This window comes from Oncorhynchus mykiss, chromosome 19 (genome assembly GCF_013265735.2).
Source record: "Oncorhynchus mykiss isolate Arlee chromosome 19, USDA_OmykA_1.1, whole genome shotgun sequence".
Taxonomy (NCBI): Eukaryota; Metazoa; Chordata; class Actinopteri; order Salmoniformes; family Salmonidae; genus Oncorhynchus; species Oncorhynchus mykiss.
In genome coordinates this window covers 28,756,419-28,773,470 of record NC_048583.1, presented here as the reverse complement: position 1 = coordinate 28,773,470, position 17,052 = coordinate 28,756,419, and the positions used below count along the sequence as shown (strand labels likewise).

At 44.8% G+C, this 17,052-nt stretch overlaps 2 protein-coding genes across 4 annotated transcripts in view; one reads left to right on the top strand and one right to left on the bottom strand.

Moving 5' to 3' along the window:
- The window catches only part of ttbk2a (tau tubulin kinase 2a), a 36,200-nt gene extending 22,634 nt beyond the window's left edge, over nucleotides 1-13,566 (bottom strand). For 2 of the 3 annotated variants that reach the window (XM_021573864.2, XM_036954607.1), the window contains exons 1-3: nucleotides 6,260-6,578; nucleotides 2,226-2,405; nucleotides 1,237-1,384 (exon numbers count right to left, since the gene is read on the bottom strand). In XM_021573864.2, the coding sequence (XP_021429539.2) occupies nucleotides 1,237-1,384; nucleotides 2,226-2,297 (220 nt within the window). In that variant the 5' untranslated portion in view covers nucleotides 2,298-2,405; nucleotides 6,260-6,578. Of the gene's footprint in view, nucleotides 1-1,236; nucleotides 1,385-2,225; nucleotides 2,406-6,259; nucleotides 6,579-13,451 lie in introns of those variants that run through there. The other variant, XM_036954606.1, reaches the window with a different exon arrangement.
- tmem62 (transmembrane protein 62) lies at nucleotides 7,268-16,212 on the top strand. The gene is made up of 14 exons (XM_036954608.1): nucleotides 7,268-7,804; nucleotides 8,172-8,283; nucleotides 8,432-8,569; nucleotides 9,383-9,428; nucleotides 10,238-10,379; nucleotides 10,611-10,735; nucleotides 11,095-11,217; nucleotides 11,469-11,624; nucleotides 13,527-13,686; nucleotides 13,879-13,992; nucleotides 14,198-14,282; nucleotides 14,543-14,647; nucleotides 14,905-15,023; nucleotides 15,277-16,212. The coding sequence occupies exons 1-14, from the start codon at nucleotides 7,604-7,606 to the stop codon at nucleotides 15,595-15,597; spliced, it is 1,947 nt and encodes a 648-aa protein (XP_036810503.1). The 5' UTR covers nucleotides 7,268-7,603; the 3' UTR covers nucleotides 15,598-16,212.
- Nucleotides 16,213-17,052: the final 840 nt, after the last annotated feature.

The window sequence follows — 17,052 nt, the reverse complement described above, 5'->3', positions numbered from 1 at the left end:
CTATAGAACCATAATCCTCTAGCACACAACCATTATACACACACACACACACACTCACACACGGACACACAACCATTAGAAAGCAAACATGATCCTTCTCAGACCATTGATTTTCGGGAACGAGCTAAAAAAAAAATGGCAGAGAGGGGAAAAGGGCAGGGAGAAGGAAGAGAGGGAAAACAAGAAAATTACAAAAAGAGAGCAGAGAGAGAGAAACAGAAAGACAGACAGAGGGGTAGAAGGCCAGGGAGAAGAGAGAGGAAGTAAGAAAAAGAAAACAAAATGCCCCCCAAAGGAACTCCTCTCCTAATTGGTCTGTGGATCTGCTGCTATGAAGGAGGATTTTATCAGGAGTTTGATTTGAAGCCAGGCTAGGGTCATTTACATTTAGAAATGTAACCTTATTTAACTAGGCAAGTCAGTTAAGAACAAATTCTTATTTACAATGACGGCCTACAACGGCCAAACCCAGACGACGCTGGGCCAATTGTGCGCCGCCCTGTGGACTCCCAATCACGACCGTTGTGATACAGCCTGGATTCGAACCAGGGTGTCTGTAGTGATGCCGCAAGCATTGAGATGCAGTGCCTTAGACCACTGCACCACTCGGGAGCCCCCTAAACACAGCAGTAGTGATGCCCTTTTACACTCTGTGTCCTGTATCCCCGCTGCCAACACTTCCTTGTTTTCTCTCTTTCCATCTCTACATATTATCCTTCAGTGTCAGTATCACCTTGCCTTATAAAATAGAGCATGTACCTTTAAGAAAATATAAATTCAATTTATTGAGATTACATTAGGTTAAATGTCTACTTTGAAATTACTACTGGTCTGGTTAGGAGAGGTTGAGTTTACGGCCGAGGTAGTTGAGTTTTGGGCAGGGAGTATGTGGTTGAGGTTAGGACAGGGGGCTTGTGGTTGAGTTTAGGGCAGATGGCTTGTGGTTGAGTTTAGGGCAGGGCAGGGGGTTGTGGTTGAGTTTAGGGCAGGGGGTTGTGGTTGAGTTTAGGGCAGGGGGTTGTGGTTGAGTTTAGGGCAGAGCAGGGGGTTGTGGTTGAGTTTAGGGCAGGGCAGGGGGTTGTGGTTGAGTTTAGGGCAGGGGGTTGTGGTTGAGTTTAGGGCAGGGGGTTGTGATTGAGTTTAGGGCAGGGCAGGGGGTTGTGGTTGAGTTTAGTGTAGGGTGGGCAGGGGGCAGAAGCCAGAGGGCAGGTTAAGTGCAGGTAATTGCTGTCTTACCCTGGAGTTTCTTGAGGACAGCCACCTCCATCTTGAGGACCTGTTTGGGCTGCAGTGCCGACTCCACCTTCAGAGCAACGCTGACCCTGGTCAGCAGGTCCAACGCCTCGTAGATCTCTCCGAAGCCCCCGCCACCAATCTTCTTTGCCTACACACACATCCCAAGTCAAAACAGCATGTCATAATGTGGAAAACATAGGCTTCATTATTTTATTTTTCAAATCTTCCCATCACCCTTCCTCTTCCAAACTTCCTCCTTCCCATTACCACAGACATATTTACATGTTACTCCCTCTCTTATCAGTATCCACACATACACACATTTCCCCACCTCCTACACACACACACACACATTTCCCCACCCCCTACACACACACACACAATTGTGTGTGTCAGAAGCAGCTCATCTCAAATGGATTAGCAGTGGCAGAGTTACGTAACATCAGTATCTCAGTCAGTACTATACACAGGAAGAGGAGCCATGGCGCTGTACTTTGTTACTGCCTAGTATTCCTCTCAGGCCCAGTCCCAGCTACACACACACGCACGTGCAAGTACACACACACACACACACACACACACACACACACACACACACACACACAAACTCCAGCAAGCACACACACACACACACACACCACGCCCTGGTGGAGCGGAGAGGACAGGGGGACACGGCCAAGGCCTGAGTGCTGAGAAAAGCACACTGAGTGGCTACAAATAGCCGCTCTGCTGCTATATTAAGTTCCACTCCACTTCGTGACAGAAAGCTGCATGTGCACTGCACACAAAGGGAGTTGACCCCAGACTGTCCAGGACAGTAGGTGAGACGGAGAAGATAGGGACATAGGGGAGAGTTTCAGCAACGCCTGGAGGACAAAGATAGCCTTGTTGTGAGGAATTGGTGCTTGCAGAGGGGGTGAAAACACGACATAGCTTAAGGGTGCGAGACACACAGACGTAAGCTTAAACACACACACACACACACTTACCACTTTCCATCGTTCCTTGACCAGGACAAGCACAGTTAGGATGTCGGCTTGCTCTGTCGCTGTAGCACTCATTCCGTCGGTGGTGGACTCACTGCTGCTTCCTTTAGGCTTTCCCTGCGACTCTTGCTACCCACGACCGGCCTTATTAGATTGTGCCGGGCATCAGGACCCTGTGGAAACCTAACCAACAGGCCAGGAGAGAGGCGGGACACACAGAAGACCACCACCACAGTCAACGTACCGGCCCATTCAGACATAGCTTTGATTGACGCTTCCCTCTACAAGGGCGTCATATCGTCATCAAAATCAAATGGATTTCTAAAGCCCTTTGTACATCAGCGCATGTCATAGAGTGCGTATACATATGTTGTTGATGTCAAGTGCTGGATGCAGGAGGAATGTCAACGAGCCTGTGTAGACGATATGCTGAGGACAGCTGAAGTAGGGGCTTATGGGTCTTATGACTGAAACCTGGATATTGAAAGTTGACTTCCCGGGTTGAGGAGTAGCCCGTGCTAACTAAGCCTATTTTATGCTGCATGGCCTAAGTGCAGCTGCCACAACTGCTGCTCCCAGTTGTCTCATGCAAGCTCTCTCTCTCTCGAGCCCACAGCACAGCTCCACACACCCATCATTTATTTAATTCACCTTCTAAATTGTTTCCCCATATATCTAGTAATTCATGTATCCTAAATGTATATACTGCTGTTCTTTTCCTCTTTTGCCAATATCATGAGTATTTACAGTGCGCAAGGCTAATTATGTGTCGAGGAAATGTTTGGTGAAGCTGCACTCATTGTGAGGCATTTCAGGTTCATATTTAAATGCAGTATTTGACACTTTTTCAATCTTCCAAGTGCATGCGATGTTCAGAGATACATGAACACTCGCTGCACTGACGAGAAAGAAGAGTGTTTATTTCCATATTGTAATGTGTTTGAAGTTCGCGTCTCGGCGCTTCTATGACTTCTTGTCCGCCATGTCTGTGCGTAAGGGGAGCGCACACGGGTGAGCGACTGCATGATACGTTTTGCCGCCTGTTGGCCTGCAGAACTATTGCTGTGAAATGCATCTATATTCATTCAATTGAAAGTATTCCTGCTTTGAGGATAAGCCAGGAATGTTTAAGAGCCTAACTATGTAAATGGGGGTACAATGAAGATGCCGTTACATGCTGTAATTCCAGATTTATGTAAAAGAGCTCCATGATTAACGGTATGGACCAGAGGGAGGGGTCATAGGTATAAAGGTACCCGTTTCACCTGTGAACTTCAGTTAAGCTCTGGTATGTCATCTGTGTGGGGAGACTGTCCACAGCCTGGTATACCCCCAACCTGCTATAGTGGGTTTGGAGGAGTAGGCCTGATTGAGGCTTAAGTTTCCCACTTCTATTCAAAACTGTCTATTCAAAGTCTGTTCATTTTGTTAATACCTTTGTGGATAATGTAAGTATTCATTGGATTTCGACATTCACCTGGAACGACCTTTCACTGTTAATAAACTGGACACTATTTTGCTGCCTCGTGCTATTTACTGCCCTTAAGGCTGCTCTTAACTTCTGGTCTCTACCACAGTGATGAGAACTTTTTGTCCGTGGCCTTAGCTCAGCAGCAGCGCTCTCTGCTCACTCTCGCTCTCTCTCCGCCTCTCTCTCTCTCCCCCCCCTTCCTCTTCCTCCCGCTCTCTCCCTCCATCTCCTCTCCTTCAGACTGCAGAGGGCAGCAGTCATGAAGTCAAAGCACCACTCCATGGATGTCAGGGGCTTTTTTTTAAAGGACACAAGATAGTTCAAGTTCCAGATAAGACCGGCAGAGTAGCATGCATTTAGTGTGGTGTAGCGACAGTAGAGAAAAGATAAGCGTGTCTGGGAAAAGAGTGATGTTAAGAGATTGGCTGGATTCCTGTCTGAATATAGGCCTAATCAGTGCAGAAGCAGCAGCAGGCCAAAATGAAACTCTGTCTGAAGGTCAAAATGAGAAACATCCATCTTCCACTAAAACCCTGAGGCAGGAAAGTTACACAGTCAGGGAAGCCCAACCTCCCTGTCTCTGTGTGAGAAGCCACCAATACAACGCACTCTGCAGTAGCCTACATTTCAAGGACACAGAGGCTTTATTCCAATCTCCTCCTTCCATGGAGTTCGATACATTTCTGTTAGAAAAACAGCACTAGTTTGTACAGTGGAAGTAGTATCCTCTCTTCAATCTCTCCATCTGGGGCAATAATAATTTATTACATTTGTAAAGCGCTTTTCATTTTACAGAATCACCTCAAAGTGTTCATAAAGCACTATACAAAATACTATCTGTATTTATAATGCATCTCAGAGTGCTGATCTAGGATCAGTCTTGACTTTCAGATCATAATGATCTGGATAGGGAAAACCTGTTCCTAGATCAGCACTCCTTCTTTGAGATAGTTTATGAATACAGGGCCAGAAAGCAGCCTGCTGCCTCAGAGCCAGTCCAGAACCATTCCACTCAGCCAGCAGGTGGCTGGTCCACATGGTTGTGGAATGAATCCAAAATGGCACCCTACTCCCTTTTAAGTGCACCACTTTTGCAAAAGTAGTGCACCATAGCCTATAGGGTATAGGCTGCCATTTGGGACCTATTTGTGTGACTCACTGATCAACAAAACACTGCTGTCCTGACACTTCTCAATGCAAATCATGAATCCGAATAACACATTGGTTGCAGAGATTTGGTATTAGACCAGTCATCATAAATCTTTGACACCCATCTCAGTCTCACTGTGAATCATGCTGCCTGACTCCATGGCAATTGAACTATTTAAATGTGCTGCCTGCTGCACTGCTCTCCGGAGAACTGGAAGACTACATGACACAGTAATAGAGCAGTAATGATGAAATGACAGATGGATATCTGTTGGATAGGCCTGCTTCCATTCCTATGACTCTGAGCAGTCACCCACCCCACCCTGTTAGAGGGTGTTGCAGCAGCCTCAGCCTGACCCAGTGGACCAGAGACACCTTCCAACCTATTCCTTATATAGAGCCCGAGCTTTGGTCAAAAGCAGTGGACAACGTAGGGAAAAGGGTGCCATTTGCGAAGGCCTCCTCTGGAGATGAAAGGAGTGAGTGTCTGATTCCCGAGCTGCTGCCGCTGCCACGGGCCTGGCTGTTCAGTCATCTCTCTGTTTAAAGCCCTGGAGCTTTGCCAGCATGGGGATGGGATGGGTAAGCCCTGCTCCATCCCCGGCCAGGCCCGTTCCATCTCCACCCAAAGAATGATGTTACAGTACAGAGTGAGTGGGCATGATAGTAGGGAATGATGTTGGGATCATCTCTCTCAATATCAGAACCTTACTACAGTGCATGTAGTTGATCAATGACTGAATCAAGTAGGTACTGATTGTTTGTATGCCTCTCTGTGTTGTAATGTTCGCCTGTACTGTTGATAAGATATTCTTCTCAACTAACTTGTTCTGGATCTTGAATCAGGTGGCATAATAATCATGTCAATGATAACATCTTTTCCACACCATGTCAAGCTATGAATTCAGTACTGTACTACCTGAGTGACAAAGCTGATATGAAAAATGTATTTGCTTGTGGATTGCAGCTTGCTGTACATCTCCTCTCCCCCTCCCATGAATGGCATGTGGTCAATACACAATAGAAATGCGCATGACTTTACAGGCAGCTGTTACAATGCAATGACTATGTAACTGGCTAATTGGTGGTTGCAATGTGCCACCTCCGCGCCTGTTGTTGCATAGCGAAGCTGCGTAATTAGCTAGCCTAGTGGATTTACGATTGCGCGTACACGCACAGCGTACACACGGGCTATGCTAGAGTGCCTCTTTGCATTGATTTAACTATGGGGAACGCGTTGCGTTCTAGAATATAATCGTACTGCATCTAGCTATGGAACGACCTTGGCAGCGACGCTATACTCCATCACTCCGTTTAAAATGTAGCTAATGTGGCCTACTCTATCCCTGTATGTTGACATCAGCTAATGTTCGCTAGCTGTCAGTGTCATCCGATTGCATAGCAGCGGTGTCCATACCTTGGCCGCTCCAATCCTTGATCCCAAAGAAGCCGGGTGTGGTTACTAAAAATCCGTTATGTTTGTCTTGATGGAATGTTGAGACATCGAGTGGAATTCCATAGTGGTTGTGTTATCCATGTGGTGTTGATGCTGCAGCTGATGTTCACACGCACACATGTGAATTTAGCAGCAGGGATTATGAGTTTTATCTAATCGTCCCTTTTCTCCTTCTCTCTCACTGTCACCTCAGCATCTCTCTCTCGATCGCTACAGATCCGTGACGTGTTAGCTACTCTTCTCTGATGATCTGCCTGCCTGCCCGCGCGTTCACGATCCTATCCCCCTCGCAACAGCTCGCTATGTGAACGAGCGTGGGCTTTAAAGCGCTAGTGCACGTGTATTATGAATCATGAGCGTGGCCGCGCCCAATATTCTCTAATAATACATTTGTACATTGCGTATTTGTTTGCCCGATAGGAGGTGCCCAGCCTTTAGTTACTATTACACGCTCTTGCAAGTGTAGCCTCGTATTAGAATTTCACCCCCTCTATTATATTATATTAAATTGTATTATATTCTATTTTCTTTCTTTCATTTTAATCAGGCTTTTTTTCATCAATGAAGATCCAGATATGACAGCATTGTAGAAGTTGTTGCATAAGCATAGTGTTGTGTGAAAACAACATGCTTCCGCACGATATCATGTGTGCTTTGATATTGTCTCTCTACCACATTTTATGAGTCCTTGTATGAATAACCATAATTCACTGAGCATTTTCTAAAAGATAAGCATTAGATTTGTAAGAATAACATACTTCAAAAGAGCATGAAGATTATGTTAAAAACTGCTCATTTAGATTTGGAGCCAATCCCAACCAATTACATCTCAACCTCTAATTCTTGCCACTTGAACATTGCTTATCTATTAATAAGTATTAGGAAACGGGAATGTGCTAGGTTCTCTCACGTGTTGCTTACACCTATCTGGTTGTGTATGTATTTTCAGAAGTGCAACGAGCAAATCAACAAGAAACTAGGAACAGAGTCAAGAGATTTGGTTTGGAACTGGACCCTAAATTACACCCGCGCAGGGATTTGTGGGAGTGATTCATACAGCGATGACGTAGCCATGCACAACCGGTCAGTATGGTATTTCCTTATAGCTAGCTTTTTCAAAACAATCTGAGAGGACAATGTTTCGTGTGTAGCTCGATCTGGCTATGGTCGCAAATGGAAATCGAACGGTCTGAGTGGCCAGCGGCTCAATGTAGTTAGTAGCTAATACAGCTAGCAGAGTGTGTTGATGTTGCTCTCGCCAGTATTCTGTCCAGTAGATCCCCACCGCTCTTTCGTCACTACAGGATGCTCAAGCTGTTCGGAGCGCTAGTTCTTGTGGGACTAGCACTGGCGTGCTTAGCTTCCTGGGTGCTGGAGAGCTATGACACCTCCTGGCACCCCAAACGGAGTGTTCCTCAGTTCAACGCCGGGGATGGAGAGGAGGCTAGGACATGTCTTCCTCCGTATCCCGGCGGCGAATTGGATAACATATTCTGGTTCGTGCAGGTGAGTGGATCCAGCTTCTAACTCGATTTGCTAGCTAATTGCTAACTTGCTAACTAAGTGTTGTGACTGTCAGTGTCAATTGTCAGGGTGACAGCTGTTAGCAAGTGAGTAGCCCACTGGGTAGTAGTGGTCATGTAACAATCCTTTTTTGCCTTTTTGGGTGCTGTGCTGTCATGCATGGACAAAGTTGGCACCAGCCAGCCATCAGGTTTTAAACATTGAACCCAGTTGTAACTAGCTAGGTAATAAGTAATATGTTTGTTGACTAGAGGAGGGGATGTACCAAGTGGAATATCTTGTCAAAACGAGCTAGATGATGCCCTAGTTTGTGCTTTTAACCCCTGAATTATGTCCTGTACCCGCACAGGTGTCTGACATTCATATCAGTCGATTCCATGACAAAAAACGAATTTATGACTTTGAGAAGTTCTGCACTAATACCGTTGAAGTGATCCAACCTGCTCTTGTGCTCGCAACGGGTACGTCAGCCATTGCTTCTTGCTCATTAGTTTATTAACAGCCCCCAAACATTACAGCTTGCAGAGTTTCTGCACTATCACAAGAGCAGCCATGAATCTGAAGTGAGTTATTATTTCTCATAAGTCACTCTGTCTGTCCACCTAACAGGAGACCTGACGGATGCGAAGACCGAGAGCAAGGTGGGCTCCCTGCAGCATGAGGTGGAGTGGCAGGCCTATCACGACATCCTGAAGAGGTCTCGGGTGCTGGAACGCACAAAATGGATTGACATCCGCGGAAACCATGGTGACTAATATAATATACCTCCTCTGATATTCTCTTACACTTCATGATTTCTAGAATTCCCCCCCCCCCAAAAAAAATCGGGAAGATAGATTGGTATGGAATTGGGTCGTAAATGTCTAGAAATCCGCAAAGCCAGTCAGTTGAATTGGACTTGGAAGGGTTTTTTCGGCTGTCCCCATAGGAGAACCCTTTTTGGTTACAGGTAAAATCCTTTTTGGTTCCATATAGAACCCTCTGTGGAAAGGGTTTTACATTGAACCCAAAATGATTCTACCTAAAACCAAAATGGTTCTACCTGGAACCAAAAAGGGTTCTTCAAAGGGTTATCCTATGGGGAGAGCTGAAGAACCCTTTTAGGTTCTAGAGAGCACCTTGCTTTCTAAGAGTGTAGAATATGTAAAGAATCCACACACCTACAGATATGTGCATTCTTTGTGAATTTTACCTCAAAGCTGAGCAGTCAGGACCATCACTGCTTAATGCCCCTCCATTGATATTGAATCACAAATGCTATTCAGGTTGAAACAAGAGATCTCCTACAGCCTAACTGTCCACTACAACCCATTGTTAAAGACGCTTCAAAAGAGCCTTTCTCTGGTTGACATTAGTTCAGTACAGAATAGATCGTAACAGCGGGACATTTAGGCTATGTGAGTCCCTGTGGTTACTGGTAAGGATAGATGTTAATCAACAGGGATGAGGGAATTAATACCAAGGTTAGATACCTTGGCCAGGATATGGTATGTGGTTCATTATGTTTTGCAAGGTCTCTCTTACTTAGCTACATTCCTGTTTTTATTATGTTTCTGACAGATGCCTTCAATATTATTTCCTTGGATAGTGTCAACAACTACTACAGGTCAGTGTTCACTCTTGCCTGCTATATCTGGAATGAATGTTGTTTACATGTGTCAAAGACATACAGTAGGCCCTTCCAACTCAGCTCTGGACCTCGAAGCCAGTTCCACTGCGCTCTCTCATTGTTCCCCTCTATTCAGGGACTGATTTAGACCTGGGACACCAGGTGGGTGCAATTAATTATGCGGTAGAACAGAAAACCAGCAGGTTCTGGACCTCGTAGGGTCAGAGTTGAATACCCCTGAAATATGACAAGTGTCACTGATTCATGTTCAGAGACTCCTACTAGTTATATGACTATCTTTCTAGCAACCAGCTCTCTCTAGTGTAGCTAGTGTGAGTGAGTTGCCTCTCTGCGTTCGCTTGTCTGTGTAACATGAGCACTAGACTTATTAACATTGATTCTAGCTATCTGAGCTAGATATAAAGCTATCTAAAGCCAGATATACAATTTACAAGCTGATTCAAATGATCAAAGCTTGATGATTAGTTGATTATTGGAATCAGCTGTGTAGTACTAGGGCAAAAACCAAAACGTGCACCCCTTGGGGTCCCGAGGACCGAGTTTGGGAGACCCTGCTCCACAGTTTGTAGCTCATTCTCTTTTTGAAACACAGTCTCTCAAAATATGACATCTGTCTCGTGTCTGCATGGTAATTGTTGAGGTTTGTTCCTTGTCCGTTTTAAATGAATAGGTTCTCCGCTTCTCCATCATAAAACAAGGCAGAGGTGTTGAGAGCAACATGCACACCACACTGCATGCAGTCACGAACTCGGCCACACAATAATGATGCCTGTTTTTATTCCCAGGAAATACTCAGCCAATCAGAAAGTTGGCTCCTTTCACTATGTCCACAAGACTCCCTTCGGCAACTACTCCTTCATCTGTGCTGATGCAACCATCACCCCCGGACCCAAGCGGCCGTACAACTTCTATGGCATTCTCAACCAGGTACAGTATGCCCCCAACCAGCTTAACACCAGCCTGGTCCCAGATCTGTTTGGCATTACAACAACCATATGAGTTGGCTATACAACACAAACTGATCTGGGAGCAGGCTAGCGCAACAAAACGAAATACTTTCCCACCCTACTCTGTCATTAATTTAAACATAAGACTGAGACATTACAGTCTATTTGTGTAATATTTTTTTTTAAAGTCCTGCAACACCATACATTACAGACTCAGATGGACCTGTTGGCATCCTTCAGGACTGAGAGCCACAGCAGCAACCAGACCATCTGGTTTGGCCACTACACCACTTCAACGGTCATCTCCCCCTTTCCAGGGCTGAGAGGCGTGATGAGGTAACAACATGTTTGTGGATTTCTATAAGCCTGTCTTCATGTTAGTCTGCCTCTCTAATTTAAACACCCTCTAAACAGGTTTTGGATAATTAACTAGTATACTGTTGTTATAACTGTTCTGACATAGGTCAGTTGTAGTTATAACATAGTTAATAGCATAGTGGAAATGGTAAAATAAGGTTCCCGAAAGACCATTCAATTATATTTATTGCCAACGCTTTTCGGAACAAGCTCCTTTAAAGCACTTTTGCAACACAGTGTCCGAACGTTATACATACTCAATAGCACAGTTATTGAATCCAGTTAGTTGAGATTTTTGTACCATATACATCTGTGATGTAATTGTTACCTATGCGTAGCTCGGCTGTAGCGTACCTGTGTGGTCACCTACACACTCTGGGCGGCCTGATGCCTGTACTACACAGCAGACACCCCGAGGGCACCCTGGAACTCGAGCTAGGTGACTGGATGGACAATCGCAGGTAAGTCTAAAGATGCATCATATTTTTTTACACGCTCACTCACTCACTCACTCACTCACTCACTCACTCAGGCTCAGACAAACACATACATCTGTATTTGTGGTCTGTTTAAATTGTGCTACAAATAAAGTTTACACACAACACCGATATATTCATTTTCTCTCTCTTTCTCGGTCATTCTGTCCCTCTTTCTCCCCCTCTTTCTTCCTTTCTCCCCCTCTTTCTTTCTTCCTTTCTCCCCCTCTCTTCAGGTACAGAGTGCTGGCGTTTGACCACGACCTGCTGAGTTTCATGGACCTAAAGTTTCAGCAGTGGCCTGCAGTACTCATCACCAACCCCAAGGAGGCGCAGTACCTCCATCCTGGAGTGGAGCCACTGGGGAGAATACAAAGCTCTACCCACATCAGGTGTCCCCTCTGTGTGTGTGCTTCTCAACCCTAAACCCCATGCCATGACCTCTAACCTACACCACCATACAGAATCACCATCACCCACTCTGCCTTTTTTACACACATATACCATACCATCTATCTCTCTATTCCATAAAACGATCACCCTTTTCACACTACTCAGCCGAACTGAACTGGTTACACATCCACCACAGTTGCTGGGCCTGTGCTGGACAGGGTAATATGCAAAGAAAATATTGGAACCAGTACAGTTCAGCACAATAGTGGGTCAGCACAATAGTGTGAAAAGGTTCTTTATCACCTACAGTTGAAGTCGGAAGTTTCGATACACTTAGGTTGGAGTCGTTTTTCAACCTCTCCACAAATTTCTTGTTAACAACTATAGTTTTGGCAAGTCGGTTAGGACATCTACTTTGTGCATGACAAGTAATTTTTCCAACAATTGTTTACAGACAGATTATTTCACTTATAATTCACTGTATCACAATTCCAGTGGGTCAGAAGTTTATATACACTAAGTTGACTGTGCCTTTTAAACAGCTTGGAAAATTCCAGAAAATGATGTTATGGCTTTAAAGCTTCTGATAGGCTAATTGACATCATTTGAGTCAATTTGAGGTGTATCTGTGGATGCATTTCAAGGCCGACCTTCAAACTCAGTCCCTCTTTGCTTGACATCATGGGAAAATTTAAATAAATCAGGCAAGACCTCAGAAAACACATTGTAGACCTCCACAAGTCTGGTTCATCTTTGGGAGCAATTGCCAAACGCCTGAAGGTACCATGTTCTTCTGTACAAACAATAGTATGCAAGTATAAACACCATGGGACCACGCAGCCGTCATACCGCTCAGGAAGGAGTCCTATATCGACAACCTGAAAGGCCGCTCTGCAAGGAAGAAGCCACTGCTCCAAACCTCAATAAAAAAGCCAGACTACGGTTTGCAACTGCACATGGGGACAAAGATCATACTTTTTGGAGAAATGTCCTCTGGTCTGATGAAACAAAAATATAACTATTTGGCCATAATGACCATCGTTATGTTTGGAGGGAAAAGGGGGAGGCTTGCAAGCTGAAGAACACCATCCCAACTGTGAAGCACAGGGTGGCAGCATCATGTTGTGGGGGTGCTTTGCTGCAGGAGGGACTGGTGCACTTCACAAAATAGATAGCATCTTAAGGAAGGAAAATTATGTGGATACATTGAAGCAACATCTCAAGACATCAGTCAGGAAGTTAAAGCTTGGTCGCAAATGGGTCTTCCAAATGGACAATGACCCCAAGCATACTTCCAAAGTTGTGGCAAAATGGCTTAAGGACAACAATGTCAAGGTATTGGAGTGGCCATCACAAAGCCCTGACCTCAATCCGATAGAAATTTTGTGAGCACACCTGAAAAAGCATGTGTGAGGAAGGAGGCCTACAAACCTGACACAGTTACACCAGCTCTGTCAGGAGGAATGGGCCAAAATTCACCCAACTTATTGTGGGAAGCTTGTGTAAGGCTACCTGAAAAGTTTGACAATTGAAAGGAAATGCTACCAAATACTAATTGAGTGTATGTAAACTTCTGACCCACTGGGAATGTGATAAAAGAAATAAAAGCTGAAATAAATCACTCTACTATTATTCTGACATTTCACATTCTTAAAATAAAGTGGTGATCCTAACTGACCTAAGACGGGGAATTTTTACTAGGATTAAATGTCAGGAATTGTGAAAAACTGAGTTTAAATGTATTTGGCAAAGGTGTATGTAAACCTCTGACTTCAACTGTATCTCCATACCACAAAGTTTGTCAACAATGTTTTATTTTGGCTCACCTGTCTCTGCAGATGTGTGTGATAATCTTCCCCTATCCTCCTGTATTCTAACCCTGGCCTCTCCGGTCCCCTCAGGATCCTGGCCTTCTCTGATGCCCCGGTCACAGCAGTTCACGTCAGCGTGGACGGGGTGGAGATGGGTGAAGGCCAGTCTGCTGGAGGTCCTCTGTATGTGGTGCCATGGGAACCCTCGCTCTACCTCGCTGGGCTGCACACTGTCACTGTCAAAGTGAAGGTTGCACAACACCCATTACCTCATATCTTCTATTATATAGACATGCTAAGAGGTTGTCAAATGTTTTAAAAAGTTGTTCAAAAGTTATCCAATGTTTTCTCAGATAGCTACCAGATGTTTTTTTACTAGTTTTTTTACTATTACTTCAGGTGATGTGGCCTCTCTTATTCTGTGTGCGTGTTTTTGTGTTAGGACGCGGTGGGGCGGTCGACTTTCCGAGAACAGCTCTTCACCCTGGAAGAGGACCTCTCCCCCAGCTTTGGTTTCTTCCAGTCCTTCATCCTGCTCACTGACCACTACATTCTGGTAAGAAGACAAAGAACAATACTTGATTGTCCTGTCAGACTTGAGATACGAACGGGCGACCTTCCAGTTGTTGACCTGCCTCTCTCCCTGTACGTTATTTGCTGACTCAACCTCTATAGCAAAAGTTCTTCTAACATTTAACCATCATGTCTTCACCAGCTGTGCTCTGTAGACCTACTGTATAAACGGTCCTGTCTGTCCACAGGCCCGGGTAGCCTTTGTCGCCGGGATGCTGCTGAATATTGGAGTGCTTGTGGCGTTCAGGTTCATGCCTCTGCCCTCTGTCAGAGGTGAGATCCGCCAGACACTCCTGTCACGTCAACCATGGTAGTATCAAGCTGGTTGTTACCTGTGTGAAAATTGCCATAGTTATTGTTCTCAGCCATCCTATACAGTGAAAGAAAAGCTAGGATTTTTGCATATATCATTCCACACATAACCTCATGTTGATAAATACACGTATTGTCTGTAATACGCAATTTGTTGTCTGTGACAACTCTTTTCGTCGATTTGTAGTTTTCAATCTTACCTGTTTTCCTGTGTCTCCCAGGGTCTTCAAGTCTGTCCTCTTGCGCCTGTCTGTCCCTGCACTTGGTCAGTAAAGCAGACACTTTCTACTACTCTCTACTGCTCTTCAACCTCTGCACTGCCTTAGGTGAGTTTCCTACTGGGTCCAGAGGACAACCATCCATTAAACTCTGTCTCTTCACTCTGTCTCAACTTGCTCCCTACCCCTTGCCTGTGTCCTTTCAACATTTATAGAGCTGTAAGGTGTTAGCCTGTAATCCTTTCTTTGATTATACCTATCCAGACCCTTCATATCCTCAAACATCTTAGGGTTAGGGCCAAGGGGAAATATGCCAATTAGCACTGACTGTTGTGTCCGTCTACTCACCCTCTGTCTCTTTGCAGGTCCCTGGTTCATAGGAGAGTTGATTGATGGTCACAGTGGGGCTTGCTTTGCCTTCGGAGTGGTTATCGACGGACACTTCCTCGAGGGAAGTCTCACTTATGTTGTTGGGGTGGGGCAGGTGAGGAGGCTGGTAATTTAGTCAGGATCATTATGAGATGATATTGAGAGATACGGCGTTCATACATGCTCATGACAGGTCTTAGTGCAATGATAACTGCATTATAATACGTCATGCCTGGTCGCTTTTAGTAAAGTTCTACCAGATGTATAAAGAAGGGGGAGACTTTAAGGCAGTGGTCCTTTTTCCCTTAAAAAGGGTTACCTGTAGTTCAAACTCTTATCCCTGTGTCTTCCTTCCATTTCCCCAACAGCTGCTCTTCTTTAACATGCCTCTCACCTGTTACCTGTGCTGGAGCCTTCACCTGCGTAGTCGTGGTAACTCCTTCCGCTCACACTTCTTGCGTCCGGGCTATCGGTGGAAGACTCTGGGGGTGCATACGGCCATGTTGCTGCTGCTAGCCTGGCAGGGATACTCTTGTTACTTCCTGCTGGAGACATATGGACCGCTGGCCTTCTTCCTGTCCCCAGTCCGCACGTGGGCAGTAGGGATCGCCCTGCTATTGGTCTATCGCGCCTGGAAGGGCCCCGCCCCCTGTCTCCGTGACAACAGCAAGACAACCACAGCCTCTTGACAGTTGTACTTATTTTCTTGATTTTCTTTCCACTGGGGGATTCTCTTAGTTATGCAAACTACATTGGCTCTACTTTTCTATCCCATATTTCAAACTACTCTTTTGTGCAAAGTTGTTTCTCGCTCTCCCTTCAAAGCTACTTTCCCCTCATCCTATTTCCCACATTTTTAAACCGTTTAATAGTTTCATATGCATGTTAGTGTATTGCATGTGTAGACCACACCCCTATACACAGTCAGCGCAATGAAGGTGTTCGTACAGTGAAGACACTAGTTCAGTATATATTGTGGATAGAATTGATTGTTCAGCCAATGACTGCTGTTCCTCAAAGCTGATTGAAGAGTCTCTCACCGCTGTATTCTGCTGTGGTAAACGTATGTATTAGTTGTCCACTTGAGACTTGATTTGTAGCGGTTATTCAATTCAAAGTGTTGCCTCGGCCAACTGCCACATCACCACTGCCAGAGGATACATAGTCAGTCCTGCTCTGGCAGGTTTTGTATTTGGTTATTGCAAACTAGTTATATTTTTACATAGGTATAGCAGACCAATCACCCACCGGAGGTAGTTTTAATTTTTATTTTGAGCTCTGAGAATCTGGCTTAAGATAACAGCTGTTACTCAGGAATGGGAGTACTTGAACCAAAAAGACTGATGACCCATTTTATATATATTCAATATTAGCTCAGTGGTGAATCTATCCACTTAAAGCATGTTAAATAATAGCAAGGGTGCAATGATGTGAGATTGTTATTTTGTATTATTTCCTTGATGGTTATTCTCTATTGAGAAGTTGATTTGGGCAGCTGTGTGTTATGTATAGAACGCAGATATTTTGGGGAGTTTCAGACCAGCACTGGGCGCTCGACTTACACTGAAATAGGTGTTGGTACTGTTTGTATTTACAGTGCCTTGCGAAAGTATTCGGCCCCCTTGAACTTTGCAACCTTTTGCCACATTTCAGGCTTCAAACATAAAGATATAAAACTGTATTTTTTTGTGAAGAATCAACAACAAGTGGGACACAATCATGAAGTGGAACGACATTTATTGGATATTTCAAACTTTAACAAATCAAAAACTGAAAAATTGGGCGTGCAAAATTATTCAGCCCCTTTACTTTCAGTGCAGCAAACTCTCTCCAGAAGTTCAGTGAGGATCTCTGAATGATCCAATGTTGACCTAAATGACTGATGATAAATACAATCCACCTGTGTGTAATCAAGTCTCCGTATAAATGCACCTGCACTGTGATAGTCTCAGAGGTCCGTTAAAAGCGCAGAGAGCATCATGAAGAACAAGGAACACACCAGGCAGGTCCGAGATACTGTTGTGAAGAAGTTTAAAGCCGGATTTGGATACAAAAAGATTTCCCAAGCTTTAAACATCCCAAGGAGCACTGTGCAAGCGATAATATTGAAATGGAAGGAGTATCAGACCACTGCAAATCTACCA